The sequence below is a fragment of the Macaca thibetana genome, chromosome 7, assembly GCF_024542745.1.
Source record: "Macaca thibetana thibetana isolate TM-01 chromosome 7, ASM2454274v1, whole genome shotgun sequence".
Lineage (NCBI taxonomy): Eukaryota > Metazoa > Chordata > Mammalia > Primates > Cercopithecidae > Macaca > Macaca thibetana.
Window position 1 is genome coordinate 119403946 of NC_065584.1, and position 14807 is coordinate 119418752.

Here is a 14807-nt window from a genome sequence, read left to right on the forward strand (position 1 = left end):
TAGTATTTAAGCTCAAACTTCAAAGAACAAATAGATTGCCAATTTAGATGCAAAATATTACATGTTCTATATTTCATGTAATACTATTATACTACTTTTCAGTTACATTTCCTTTTTTCTCTTACTGCTAATAGAATTCCCTTAACAGAAATAGCCCTTAAATTTTAAGCCCTTCTAACTGGCAATAAGGAGAAATCTGAACAAGCTAGGGATTAAATGTTCCTTTCCTGTAGCTCCAAAAAAGCAGACACCATTCTGCATCATAAAACAGTACTTGGCAAATGTTATTTCTAACAAAGATTCTTGTAAAAGATTTCAAAGACTGTTGCTGCATCCTAAAAATATAATTCTAATTGGTTGTCTTATATAACATTTACATTGAAATCTGTGTTCTCTGCAAGTCAGTTTTAAGCACTTTTGTTTTCCCCCATAATCATGAAAAAAAGGAAAAGGAATGAAACTTGACTCAGCTAAATTTCTTCTTTGAACAGATTGTGAGTCTGTTTCTAATTTAAGTTGACATAAGACAGACACGATGGAAAGCAAAAAGAATAACAGTACTAGTATGTATTGGAGAAACTAATTCTATATATATATATTTTTGTTTTTGTTTTTTGTTGTTTTGAAGAGATGATCTTGCTCTGTCACCCAGGCTTGGAAGGCTGGAGTGCAGGGACATGATGATAGCTCACTTTAAATAACTTCCAATTCTTGGGCTCAAGCAATCCTCCCGCCTCTGTGTCCTGAGGGCAGCTGAGGCCACAGGCGTGTGCCACCACCTCACCTGGCTTTAAAAAAAATTTTTTTTAGAGACAGGAGTCTTGCTTTGTTGACTGTCTCAAACTCCTGGCTTCAAGCAATCCTCCCACCTCGGCCTCCCAAAGTGCCGTGATTACAGGCTTGAGCCACTGTGCCCAGCCCGATTCTGTATTTCCTTAGTACAAATCTGAAGAGAAAGGCCAAAAAGGAGGATAAACAGATAAACAGGTAGATCATACAACATATAAGGGAGTTAACATTCTTTTGTAGGTGATAGGGAGCTGTCAAAGAGATTTTTTTTTTCCACAGAAGGGAACGGCATGGAAATGTAACATGAACAGGAGGGTAAATGATTAAATATCCATGCAAATCTGGTGTAGAAGGTAGATTGGAGTGGACCCACAAAAGTATCTGACAATCAATCAGTACCTTGGCTCCAATATTATGTAATTTCCCCCCCTCCCCGAAAAAAAAACCAAAACCACCAAACTGTGTAACTTGAAACTTTATTTTTAAGGTATTCTGAAAATTTTTCAAGAATTTTAACCACCACCTACTTCCCTTAAACACACACATTTTTATCTTATAATTATAACCCCTACTGCAGTACAAAACAAGAAACAATAATTCTACTAAGTTAGCCAGCCAATCAAACTACTTCAGTAAATAATCACACTACAGCCTGGAATCACTCAAACAAAAAATTCTTCTAGTTCTCTTTAAAGATATTTATCGTTTATTTTTTCATGAAACCAAAGTAATTGATTCAACAATACTAACAGTTCTAGCATGCAACAAACCATCTACTATCTAATGTTTAATCTTAACATGTATATTTTCATTCCTATAAAGTTTCCATAAGAAGCTTGCAATGATCATAAAGGTAAATAAGTACAGTTGTCCCTTGGTATCCATGGGGTATTGGTTCCCAGACCGCCCCCTCAACCCATAGATACCAAAAATCCAAGTATACTCAAGTCCCTTACATAAAATGACATATTTGTATATAACCAACGCACATCCTCCTGTATACTTTATCTCTAGACTAATACCTAATGCAGTGTAAATGCTATTTAAATAACTGTTATATTGCATTTTTATTTGTATTATTTTTATATTTTTTCTAATATTTTTGATCTGCAATTGGTTTAATCCACAGATGCAGAGTACATGGATACAGAGGGCCAACTGTGTTTTGTTACAGGTACTTCAAATAGCACTACAGTACATCTTTGACAAAATTTTTACAATATTCCAACTTTCAATATGAAACAGCTTAAAAAGGCATGGGTCAAAAATAAAGTATAGTAGTATCACTTACGCAAATAAAGTCTCATAATCATACAAGCACAACACTGTTAGGACTCTCCCTGTTTAGGTTGGGAAAAACATTATATAAAACATTTCCTTCAAATAAAATTACATAAATTGCTTACAAAAATGCCAAAATCAATAATTTCAAACATATTAAGGAGAAAACCTTGAACATTATTGGAAAATATAAACTAGTTATTCCTTGCTTTTGTGTAACAGTTGAGTTCTTGTAAAGTTTTGTGTAAAGCAAATTCTGTAAACCATTATCTTGCTTGCACTGGAGGAACATATCTCAAGGAAACTTAAGAGAAAGTGTTCTTTAAAGCATGTGATTCTCCTGTTTTTTCTGGATGTCTGTATCTACATAATAAACAGGCACACTTCTACATCATTGGGCATTTTACTCAGACTGTCATGTTTCATCTCTGTAAATTAAACCAAAGTTACTTAAAAATTACCTGTGGTAAAAGAAGCAAGCAGATCACCCCCACCTATTATCCCTCCCACCTCCCCCTGTCAAAAGAAAGTTCTCAGATTATGATGCAAAATTTACAATTGCTCATTTATCCACATTCTCAATAGAGGATTTTCCACTATATTTAAGTATGGTAGGATAATTACCCACCTGTTCCTTTTTTCAGCTTAGAAACATAACGGTTCATTCCTTTTATTGCTAGAGAATGTCATTCCTGAAGATTTTATAAACAAAGGCAAATGTGAAGGACAATCTGTCATTATGAAATAAGTCCTTTGTACTAAAGAATATTTCCCAAATCAAAACAGTTCTATTTGGAATGATACCCACAACTCTACAAGCATCTTATCCCTCTACAGGAATGACTACCTTACTAATTAAAATAAAAATTTAACAAGGATCAAAATAAAATTCTTTAGCAATAGACTCTTGCAAAAATAAAAACTAAAACTAGACCTAGTCATTGCCATTTGATCAAACTTATAACAGGCTTAAATAATAGAACCACTCCATTAAAGAGGCATAAAAAGAAAAGTTTACTAAAATAAATGTAAAAGTCTTATGGAGATGAAGATCTCTAGAATAGTCTTAAGTCTATGACTACTGCTATCATTAATGAGCAAATAAATGACTTGAAATTATTCCTCTGAAAAGATAAAACTCATACGTATTATGAAAAAGACTATGGCACTTAGAAAATATTCCTGGTAAGTAAACATGGTAAATGTATATAGATGCATTCTAGCCTCTTGCCTACTTTTAAATTATTTTAAGATGGCACTAGCTGGGAGGAAAAAAAAAAAAGTCCTTATCACCTGAAGGTGAAATTACCACATAGTCCTAAAAATACCTTTGAAAAGACCAATGAAAATACTACTATAATTTTCTCATCCATTTTCACCTAGTGCCTCTGTAGTTTTTTAAGTTTACAAAAAAAAAAAAAAAATTCCAACGCAATTTGAGCCACATGTGGACAAAATTATGCTTTCATATGAAATGTAAAATAAATCAAATATAACCGGGCTATGTGCTGCAGCTAAAAGCCAAGTTTTGCCTCTCAGTGAGATGGCATGTCTTAAGGAATAATTCCTTTAAAAAATGAATGAGGCTACATTATTTGTACAGCATCATGGATTTATATTTTTCAATACAGCCAAAGCATATGTTTACAATATTAAAATGACTACTTTATAGCATCAAATCATGTTCTTGCCTCTAAAAATTAATTTGGCTGTTTCTAAAATATTGTATTAATTTTCTATGTATTTTACCTCCTTACTATGCAAGACAAGCAAATGCCTTGAAACCATTCAGTTTAATGCAGGCCTTTCAATAAAAATGCATTTTAAATAATACAGGCTTTAAAAATAAGATGACCAGAGACCACAATTGTTAGTGGTTGCAACAGTTTACATAACCGAATCTAAGGCAACCACTTTCCCTTGCGGTCGTTCTTTAAAGTGAGTAAGTTGATGTCTCTTCCAGTGAGGAGCCTGTCTGAATGTTTTGCCACAAACTGAGCATTCAAATGGTTTCTGCCCTGCATGAATCAGGTAGTGTCTTTCCAGTTTAGATGGAGATCGGAAACTTTTAGCACAAACACTGCATCGGTACAGGAAGACATCATTTTTCTCCTGATTCTCTGAATAACTGCTAAAAGGATTGCTTTGCTCTGATTCTAAAAGTACATTAGGAAGACAGGCTTGCCCGGTGCTACCAGGAATAAAATCCTGTGACTCTGCCTTAACTCCTGACATTTGATCTGACTCTGAGACCTCATATTTTTGAACACCAGGAGCCTGACATTGTTGGGAAGCATTATAGTTAACATTATTACCTGGATTCGAAAGATTGTTGAAGTTTCCAAAATCTACTTGGCAAAGAGATGCATAAGGACTCTTTTCATTATGAGTCTGTTCATGTCTTTTTAAGTGAGCTGACTGTCTAAAAGATTTCCCACAAATATTACAGCCAAAGGGCCTCTGTCCAGTATGAATTAAATAGTGTCTTTTTAGTTTGGATATAGAAGGAAATACTTTCTCACATTTGTCACAAGGACATATCTTATGTCTAGTACGTATGTTCTCCCTTGGAACTGAAAAACCACACTGAAGTACCTCACAGTTATTAAAGAATTCCTCACCTGATGAACCACAGATCGACAAGTCTTTCTTATTCACTGAATTATCAATGCTTAATATGTTTTCTGTGGTAAGGATGCCTTTCAAATTTTTTCCCATACTTTGCCAAGAAAACGGCAAAGTCAATGTTTTCTTCTTTCTATTGCCAATTGTTTTATATGTTCCATGTTTGCCAAGAGAACCCACAAATGTTCTCTGGGTTTGTTCAGAGCTCTGCTCACCAGAAATAAGATCACAATTTCTCAAGAAACTCTTTTTAAATACTTTTTTCTCAGATTGAAAGTTAACAAATTTTTTACTCCTAGCACGTTTAAGCTTGGCCAAGATTTTTTTAACAATGGTTTTATAGTTGTAGCTTCTTTTGAACCTGCTTGGAATTTTGCCACCTCTAGCAGGAAAACAGCTGTGTTCATTGAGAATCTGCTCTGATTCAAAACACTTTTCACACTTTGGACATTGAAAAGGGACAATATAAATTGAGTGGACATCAAGTGGATTATTCTCCTCAGATTCACCAATCTCACCATTTTCAAAACCACCCTGATTTGCATTTAACTTATTAGGCAGGGGGCGAGATTCTGTACGCCTCTTCTTTAATAAAAGAGCCCGAAAAACCTTATTCCTGGTATGGATTTGTTTATGCTTCAGAAGTTTGCTTTGAATCTTAAATCCTTTTTGACAAAAACAACATTGAAAAGGTCTTTCTTCTGAATGTGTAAGTTGGTGGATTTTTAAGTGAGTTGACTGTCGAAAAGATTTAGTGCACAAGACACATTTAAAAGGCCTCTGACCAGTATGAATAAGTACATGCCTATCAAGTTTTGACTGTGATGGAAACATCTTGCCACAGATTGTACATGCATGAATATTCTTTCTTCTTTTCATGCTATACATGGGATCGGACTTAGAGCACGGGTGTAAGGCCCATCTTTCCTCTGTGGTAAAAGTATTATACACTCCATACATTGACTTTTCTTGCTTGGCCTCCAACAATCTTCTGACCTGTTTAACATTATTCTGATAGGTTTCATTGTGAAGTTGTTGGTGCTTCACAAATGTCTTCAGATTTTTAAAGTGGCGCTGACAAATACTACATTTAAAAGGCAGACTATGAGTTAGTTGATGCCTCTCCAGATGAACTAGTTGTCTAAAGGTTTTATGACACACATCACATTCAAATGGCTTTTGACCAGTATGAATGAGATAGTGCCTAGCTAATTTTGATGGTGTTTCAAAGTGCTTAAAGCAAATATTGCAAACATATGGCCTGTTTCTAGGTAGTTTGTTGGCTACCACACACTGTTTAATCTTTAGCATTTTTAAATTGTTTTCAGCCATCATATTCTTCAGTGATATACTCTGATGAGCTCCATAGTGTTCTTAAATTCCACAGATGTCTAAAAATTAAAGAAAAAAATGTATTAATTTAAAAATTATTTATCCATATGAAAAGTAACTTAAGTTGTTCTTTGGCTGAAGATATTAAAGGCAAAGGAGAATCTGGACTTAGTGTTTACAAGTTAATAATCATTTTAAATAATACTTTAAAATAATAAAACTAATTTTACACATACAGAGATATGAGTCTTTAAAAGAAATAGCTAAAAATCAATACAATTTTAAGCTATTTTTCTAATTGAGATGCTACATTAAATGGGGACTAGGGTGAATTTATTAACATTAAATAGATATTTTAATTCCAATTTTCCTATTTCATTATTTGGTAGATTTGCCAGTATTTAGTTGCTATCATTTTAAAAAATGGGCTAGAAAGGTAACAAAACATAATACTAAAAATAAGAACTTGCATTCAATTATAGTACATTGTAAATATGCTCTTAGAACAGAACATTTGACTTATCATAGTTGGATTTCTTAGCCACAGATTTAACATGACTTATTCTCAATTACTTCTTTAGACCAACAAGGACAGTGTGGACTAGGAGTAAATTCACAGAAGACCTGGGTTCTAGTCCTGGATTTGCCATTATATGATCTTGGTGGTAGGAAGAAGGAAATACAGAGTTCTCATCTGTAAAATGGGGAAAAGGTCTCCTGGACTGTCTACCACCACAAGCTGTTGCCAAAAATCAATGGAGATAATGCATATGAATGTGCTAAAAAACTGTGAAGCAATACATAAATCTAAGGAACTATTTAGCTCAACGCTAATCAAATTTTAAAATGTTATCCTTATCTTCTTAGTAATATTTTAAAGAGTTTCTCACTAAGAAATAAACCCACTGACTAAATTTACAGATTTAAAAAATTTCTCACCTGGCACAGTGGCTCACGCCTGTAATCCTGCACTTTGGGAGGCTAAGGCTGGTGGATCACCTGAGGTCAGGAATTTGAGACCAGCCTGGCCAACATGGTGAAACCCCATCTCTAGTAATAATACAAAAATTAGCCGGGTGTGGTAGTGCACACCTGTAATCCCAGCAACTCGGGAGGCTGAGGCAGGAGAATCGCTTGAACCCAGGAGGCGGAGGTTACAGTGAGCCGAGATCGTGCCATTGCAATCCAGCCTGGGTGAGAATCCATCTCAAAGAAAAAAAAAAACTCTCCTTTTCACTTTGTTGTGAAATTCCCAAAAGACAAGCATAGAGATAACAAGATCAACAAATTGGTTACTTATATAGCTATCTATGACTAAGTAATTGAAAGCTGAGTGTGCTTTACCCATCAGGCAATATAGTAAAAGGGTCATTTTGGTCTTAAGCGTTAATATAAAGATTTAAAAAATTGGCCCAGTGCAGTGGCTCACACCTGTAATACCAGCACTTCGGGAGGCCAAGGCAGGGAGATCACATGAGGTCAGGAGTTTACGACCAGCCTAAACAATGTGGTGAAACCCTGTTTCGACTAAAAATACAAAAATTAGCCAGGCGTCGTAGTACACATCTGTAACTCCAGCTACTTGGGAGGCTGTAACACAAGAATCGCTTGAACCAGGGAGGCAGAGGTTGCAGTGAGCCAAGATTGCACCACTGCACTCCAGCTTGGGCAACAGAGTGAGACTCTGTCTCAAAAAAAAAAAAAAAAAAAAAATTTAGCAAGCACTTTCATAACTATCTTATGCACTGTCCTCTATCAGAGAAGCTAATTTTCTTCTCATTATTACTCTACTATGGCATTGCCCTTAAATAAAGGAGTCAGAGATTAAAAAAAAAAAAAAAGTAAAAAGCTGTGCTAGCACTTTCAATATAATGTATCTTCTGGATCAGAGAGTTCTAAGTCTGGAGTTCTTTTGTAAGCTGATCTGGCAAACATCCAACAAGTATGGTGCTACTATCTTCTCCTAGAAGATACCCTCAATCCCAAATCACAAACATACCCACTGTGGTTCTTTAGCAATATGAACCAAAAACAAACAAAAAAAAATTACTGAACAAATATCTTTATTATAGTGTTTTTCAAACTGCAGGATATTACTCATTAATGGATTGTGAATTCAACTTAGCAGATCATGATCAGCACTTTGTTATTTAAAATAAGAGTGGAGGCTGGCATAGTGGCTCATGCCTGTAATCCCAGCACTTTGGGAGGCTGAGGCAGGGGATCACCTGAGATCAGGAGTTCGAGGCCAGCCTGGCCAACGTGGTGAAACCCTGTCTCTAATAAAAATACAAAAACTAGCCAAGTGTGGTGGTACATGCCTGTAATCCCAGCTACTTGGGAGGCTGAGTCAGAAGAATTGCTTGAACCCAGGAGACGGAGGTTGCAGTGAGTCGCCAAGATCGCACCACTGCACTCTATCCTGGGCGACAGAGTGGGACTCCATCTCAGAAAACAATTTTTAAATCAATAAATACAAATAGGGGATAAATAAAAGTGGAAAGTATCAGACTGCATACTATATAACAAGGATAAATATTGTTTCATGAAACTTCTGTAGGAAGAAGTAAAAAAGTTTATGAAAGCTGTTCCTAACATGCCTCTTCATACTAGACAGAGGAACCTACAACAAATCAACTACTTTATTCAAAGTGGCCAAGTAATCTATTAAGGTGAGAAAGATAGGGGCCCATAGGATGAGACAAGATTACTAAAGAAAGCAAGTGTCTGGTTTTCTTCACTTGACCCTATTATTCCAAAACATTTATCTTAAATAGAAATCATCTAATTACAGGCCAAATAGAAAATGCCACACAAATCCACGCAAAATAAAATAATCTGACTGTAAGCCAGTATAGTAGTAAAATATGCCATATAACCCAGATATCAGTGTTAACCAACAATCAACTGTTGGTGCTATGAACATGCATTTTCAGTAACTTGAATTAGAGAAATTACAGGTGAACAAGCTCCAAAATCTCTAAACATGCCAATACAGAGCAACAGTCATGATAATTAAAATTAAGTCATGAATCCAGTGAACTGCAAAGAACTTGGCAGCAATTAGGTGCCAAGGTAGTCAATCAGGACAATGAGCCAAACCAAAAGTAATCAAGCCTTTATTCACTTACTGTGACAGTGCAAGCAAGTGGTAAAAAGAGGCACTGGCTCCCCAGTGGTCCATTAAATACAAGGACACTGGGTGAGGGTCAGTTGATGCAGCGCATATGAGGTAATCCTCTCACTGAAGAGGAGCCCCTAACAAAAATCTCCTGCCTCTTATGGAACGTTAGAATAGGAAATGGGTGGAAGGTCTAAGAGTGAAAGAAGCTGGGTCAAAAACGGAGAAAAGTGTCTTAGCCATGGTCCTTCCTAGGAGGGCCACCAAATGGAGGTACCCAGGCCAGGAAAGAAGTTACGGGATTTGCATATCTAGCAGGAGGGGCAGGGCGAGTCCTTGACTGCAACCCCCTCCAGAAAGCTGCAATGCACTGGCCCATATCGAGCCTGGTGTGGGAGGGCAGCTTGGCCCTTGAGGCCAGTCAGGCAAAGCCTGGTAATTGTCCAATGTCAGGACTGAATGATCACACAGAGGATTTTGGTCTGGAGCCAGATTCAATTCCTTTTGTATGTTTCTTCTTTTAATAAATGCTTTCGTGGAACACGCCTAAAAGAAAAAAAAAAATCACACACCACAACAACCTCTGATTAAAACAGGGATTGGCTACCTACAGCTCCTGTACCAAAAAGGATCATCCATTGTTAGCAGTAAGATTGGATAACTGTTGTCACTTGCCTCCCACCACGTGGAAAAGCACTTACTGGGAGCCCTAGATTGTTAGAACCATTAGTGGCAAGTGGTGATCGTATCTCCTATTTATGAGAGTCAGGTTAGGGATCCTCACCTCACGCACTCATGGAGCTCCAAATCCCATTTCAACCGATTTTTTGTTGTTGTTGGTAACATAAAAATAAAAAAGACTGTAACTTTACTTATGTTAAACTGAAATAAAAGAATAATAGATCTGCTCAGCAGTTCAATTCAGAACTTATCCTGACAAGAACAAGATATTCTACGTGAAGACTGTAAAAACTGTAAAAACTGACCTCAGTAACATCCAATGTTGCCTCAAGGCTGAAAGCCTGTTGATTTTCTTGTCTTGACTAGTACCATTAAAACGATGTGAGGATTTCACGAAAGTAAGCGAACAAGAAATGAAAGACCTAAGAGAAACACACACAACTTTCAGTGGGGGAATAATCTCCGGCGGCTGCTTCTGCCCCACTCGCCCCGGGCCCATTCTCTTGGCCTTGAACCCTCACCTCTCCCTCCCAGTGGACTACACCGGACAAAGGACACTGACACACACAGCCCTCGTTCTAAGGGCCCACAACCAATAATAAGCACTTAATGGTCGAGTCGAGTCCAGAAACCACAAAATCCCACGCCAGGAAAGGAAGGGCAAGGGTAAAAACGGCTTTGGCTGCAGCCAGGATGAAAACGCCACATGTGATACAACCCACAGCAAGAAAGAAAAAAAAAATTCCTCTGCGCCTTCCTCTCAGATTTCTCCTCCGCGTGAGACGCACTCAATAGGTGGGGAAGTGAGAAAGCAAAAGGAGCTCAGGAACTGAGGTTGTGGAGCCCCCGTTCTGGGTCCCCAGGCACCTTGGCGGAATTGAGGCAGGTCCGACCCTCCCTGGGGGTCGCTCCACTTCTCAGTCGGGTTTCTGAAGTCCTCCCCAGGCATCTGGAGCTGGCGAGGGCCCGGGAGGCACGCACCTCAGGCCCGGGAGGCACGCACCTCAGGCCCAGGTGCCGCGAAGGCAGCGCGCGCACGTCCGCAGGGCCGGCGCGGCAACGGGCTGAGCGCGCAGGCGCGGCGCTCCGGCGCGCCCAGGGACAAGGTCCGGCTGGAAACAAACTCCCCCAAATTTCAGTGCCTTTGTCGCCTCCGCGCGGCCCGCCGGTCCCCAGGGGACTGGGACTCCAGAGACGCACCCCCAACCCCACCGCCATTCACCCCGTCATTGCGGGGGAGAGAACAGAAGAATAAAGACGGGTACATTTTCCATCTCACCTCCAAACCTCGGTTAGGAAAACGCTGTAGCCCGGACTAGTGGGCTCAAGGGCCGACTGGAAAAGGGCGAGTCAGCGTTCCAAGCCGAGTCGGGGCAGCCCTCTTTAACGCAGAGGGCCGGGGATAAGAAGACTACAATGTATTCGGGGCCCTCTGGGCTAGGACTGTCCTCAGCACTTTGTACATTGCCAAAGTAAATATAACGTAGAGGTCAAGCGCAGGCGCTTTGTGGGCAGACGTGACCGAGCTCCACTCGCGACTCCTCTAATGGCGTGCCCGCTGCGGATCTCATTAGCCCCGCCTCAATCATTCAGTATGTTTTGGTTGTCCACAGTGTACGAAGCCCTGTTCTCACAATTAGATAAAATGAGTGTGAAGTACTCAACTTAATTCCTAGTGTAGTAGGCCTTCAAAGAACTATAATCATTATTAATTACTCATACTGAATACAACTTTATGAAATGATAGGATCCCATTTTAAGATAAGGAAAATGAGGCTATCAGAGACATTAAGGAACTTAATGTCACACAGTTAATAAACGATAGAGGTGCGATTTGAACACAGGTAGCCTAATACTAGACCTACATTTATAACTCTCTGCTGCTTCCCAAGTTACAGATATTTCAGCATTTTATGTAGTCACAATTGAAGACCAAATATACAGTTACAGACAGGTGGCACGTTATTGCTGAATAAGATGCTAAGGTATCTACCAAAGATTTTAAGTGCAAAAGGCATTAGAGAAGAATTTATTGTGGATTTTTTGCAGGTTCTGATTGTAATTGTCTCACCTTGAGAAAGGAGGAAATGAAAGTAGATTATCGGGCATACTTTTTAAACTCTAAACAACTTTTTGCATTACTTTCTGAGGACCATCAGCAACAAAAATCAATGGTTTCTAATGTTGGTATATTTTCCTCTACCAAAAAAATAAAAGCAGATGAGCCAACAAAAAGTCTCTGTTTTGGATGTGTTAGCATGAGGAAATGGCGAATAGGAAATGAGCTTTTACTTCTCCTGTAGGAACCCTGAAGGAGTCAGATTTGGAAGGGGTTGAAGTCTGCTTCCAACAGAAGCCGGGGTGGAGAAGGGAAAGGAAAGACTTCTGGTGTCCTAAATGCTAATCCCAGAGTGGAGATGCTGTTTGTCCAGATAACCCTTGTAAATCTGCTCCATCCTGCAGCTACTCCTGGGAAACTTAGTCAAATAATGCAAACAATTGCATCCATCATCAGCCACATCAGCCTTAGAAGGTATATCCATATCATGAGAGAACACTACCTGAAATTGGGGACCACTGGAGGGTGAGATTCCTTCTTTATCCATTACCTGCAAAACAAATTGGCCTTTGCACGGAGAGTCTGAACGTGGAGTGTGAATGAAGTTAGGACTTGAATAGGCTATTCTCCAAGGCCACATGCCCCGTGTCATAACCTCCCCCATTTACCCTGAGAGCTATCTCAGGAGCCTTCTGGAAAAAAAGAAATTAACATGAATAAGAGTAATCAAGGAAGATTTCATTGAATATGTGAAATTTGAACTAGCAGTAATGGGTAGACCATGGATAAATAAAAAATGTGGGGGCAGGACAGAACATGGTCGGGCAGAGGTGGCAGGGTAAAAAAAAAGTATGAGAGAGAAAAATAAAGGGGTTGCATGACATACATTTGAGCTAGTATCTTAACTCTGCAGCTTACTAGTTGTGTCCTTAGAAGTTATTTAACCTAGGCCGGGCACGGTGGCTCACACCTGTAATCCCAGCACTTTGACAGGCCGAGGCGGGTAGACCATGAGGTCAGGAGTTTGAGACCAGACTGGTCAACATTGTGAAACCCTGTCTCTACTAAAAATACAAAAATTAGCCAGGCGTGGTAGCGGCGCCTGTAGTCCCAGTTACTCAGGAGGCTGAGGCTGGAGAATCACTTGAACCGGGGAGGCAGAGGTTGCAGTGAGCCGAGACCATGCCATTGCACTCCCAGCCTGGGTGACAGAGTGAGACTCTGTCTGAAAAAATAAATAAATAAATAAGTTGTTTAACCTGCCGGCTGCAGTGGCTCACGCCTGTAATCCTAGCACTTTGGGAGGCCGAGGGAGGTGGATCACGAGGTCAAGAGATTGAAACCATCCTGGCCAACATGGTGAAACCCCGTCTCTACTAAAAATTCAAAAATTAGCTGGGCATGGTGGCATGCGCCTGTAGTCCCAGCTACTCTGGAGGCTGAGGCAAGAGAATCACTTGAACACAGGAGGCAGAGGTTGCAGGGAGTAAAGATTATGCCACTGCACTCCAGCCTGGGCGACAGAGTGAGACTCTGTCTCAAAAAACAAACAAATAAACAAAAAACTTATCTAACCTTCCTGAACCTCAGTTTCCTCATCTGTAAACTGAGGTCCTAATCATTCATTTATTTGATGGCGTGTACCAGCTGGGTACTGTGGCTCATGCCTATAATCCCAGAACTTTGGGAGGCTGAGTCAGGAGAATCACTTGAGCCCAGGAGTTCAAGGCCAACTTGGGCAACATAGTGAGACCCCATATCTACAAAAAAATACAAAAATTAGCCAGGCATGGTGGCACGTGCCTGTTGTCCCAGCTACTCAGGAGGCTGAGGTGGGAGGATTGCTCTACCCCAGAAGGTCAAGGCTGCAGTGAGCCGTGTTCATGCCACTGCACTCTAGCCTGGATGACAGAGCAAGACTCTGTCTTAAATAAATAAATAATAATAAAAATAGAAAAGATATCATGCCACTGCACTCCCGCCTGGGCGACAGAGCGAGACTCCATCTCAAAAAAAAAGAAGAAAAGAAAAGACATATCATGTACCATGCTCTAAAGATTCACTTCTAATTATATAAAGATGAAGCAGTTAGGCCCTGAACCTTAAATTAGTTTCTAGCTCAGAGGAGAAAATAACATACAAACAAGTCTTAATAGAATATAATAAGAGCAGATATACATAGGAGGAAAGAACATCTAAATCTGCCTGGGGGTTCCAGGTGCAGATGGTCCCTGAGATGCAGCTTCAATCAGTCATCTATCCATCCATAGTGCATATATTAAGCACTTGCTGTGTATCAAGTCCTGTTCTAGGCAAGAGGGATAGAGTAGCAGACAAAAAGTCAAAAATCCATGCTTCGTAGATCTTATATTCTACTGAGGGAGACAGACAACGAATCAAATAAGTTAAAATATGTAATATGTTAAACATTAGTAAGAACTGAGGAGAAAAAGCGCAGAAGAGGGTTGTGAAGATTTGGGGTGGAGGTGGGGATGCTGACATTTTAGTAGATGGCCAGAGATGACCTTGATGAGAAGTTCTGTGATTCTTTTTTTTTTTTTTTTTAAATACAGAGTCTTGCTCTGTTGCTCAGTCTAGAGTGCACTGGCGCAATCTCAGCTCACTGCAACTTCTGCCTCCCAGGTTCAAGTGATGCTCCTGCCTCAGCCTCCCGAATAGTTGGGACTATAGGCGCCTGCCACCATGCCCGGCTAATTTTTGCATTTTTAGTATTTCACATTTTTAGCACCATGTTGGCCAGGCGAGTCTTGAACTCCTGGCCTCAGATGATCCGCCCACCTCAGCCTCCCAAAGTGCTGGGATTACAGGCATGAGCCACTGCGCTCAGCCTAGTTCTGTGATTTTTGAGTTGAAACCTGGTGGAAATGAGAGAGACTGCCTTGCCCATGGGAGATGGAA

The 14807-nt window shown here is 39.6% G+C and overlaps 2 protein-coding genes across 5 annotated transcripts in view; both read right to left on the bottom strand.

The window, feature by feature from the left end:
- The window catches only part of AQR (aquarius intron-binding spliceosomal factor), a 154036-nt gene that overhangs the window by 123485 nt on the left and 15744 nt on the right, over nt 1-14807 (bottom strand). The window lies entirely within an intron of this gene.
- On the bottom strand, nt 1252-11347 carry ZNF770 (zinc finger protein 770). Of its 4 annotated transcripts, XR_007727316.1 has the most exons (4): nt 10697-10809; nt 10135-10251; nt 2699-6086; nt 1252-2498 (listed from the first exon to the last, which is right to left on the bottom strand). XR_007727316.1 is itself a non-coding variant. In XM_050797550.1 (3 exons), exon 3 carries the CDS (start codon nt 6028-6030, stop codon nt 3958-3960), a length of 2073 nt encoding a protein of 690 aa, XP_050653507.1. In that variant the 5' UTR covers nt 6031-6086; nt 10135-10251; nt 11109-11347; the 3' UTR covers nt 1252-3957. The 4 variants fall into 4 exon arrangements, 3 of the variants coding, with proteins under 3 accessions (XP_050653507.1, XP_050653506.1, XP_050653508.1); XM_050797550.1 differs by lacking the exon at nt 10697-10809 and adding an exon at nt 11109-11347 and having other exon boundaries at nt 1252-6086; XM_050797549.1 differs by having other exon boundaries at nt 1252-6086.

Bases quoted from the DNA above. Each gene is read 5' to 3' on its own strand.
- ZNF770 (XM_050797550.1), bottom strand. From the start codon at position 6,030: ATGATGGCTGAAAACAATTTAAAAATGCTAAAGATTAAACAGTGTGTG.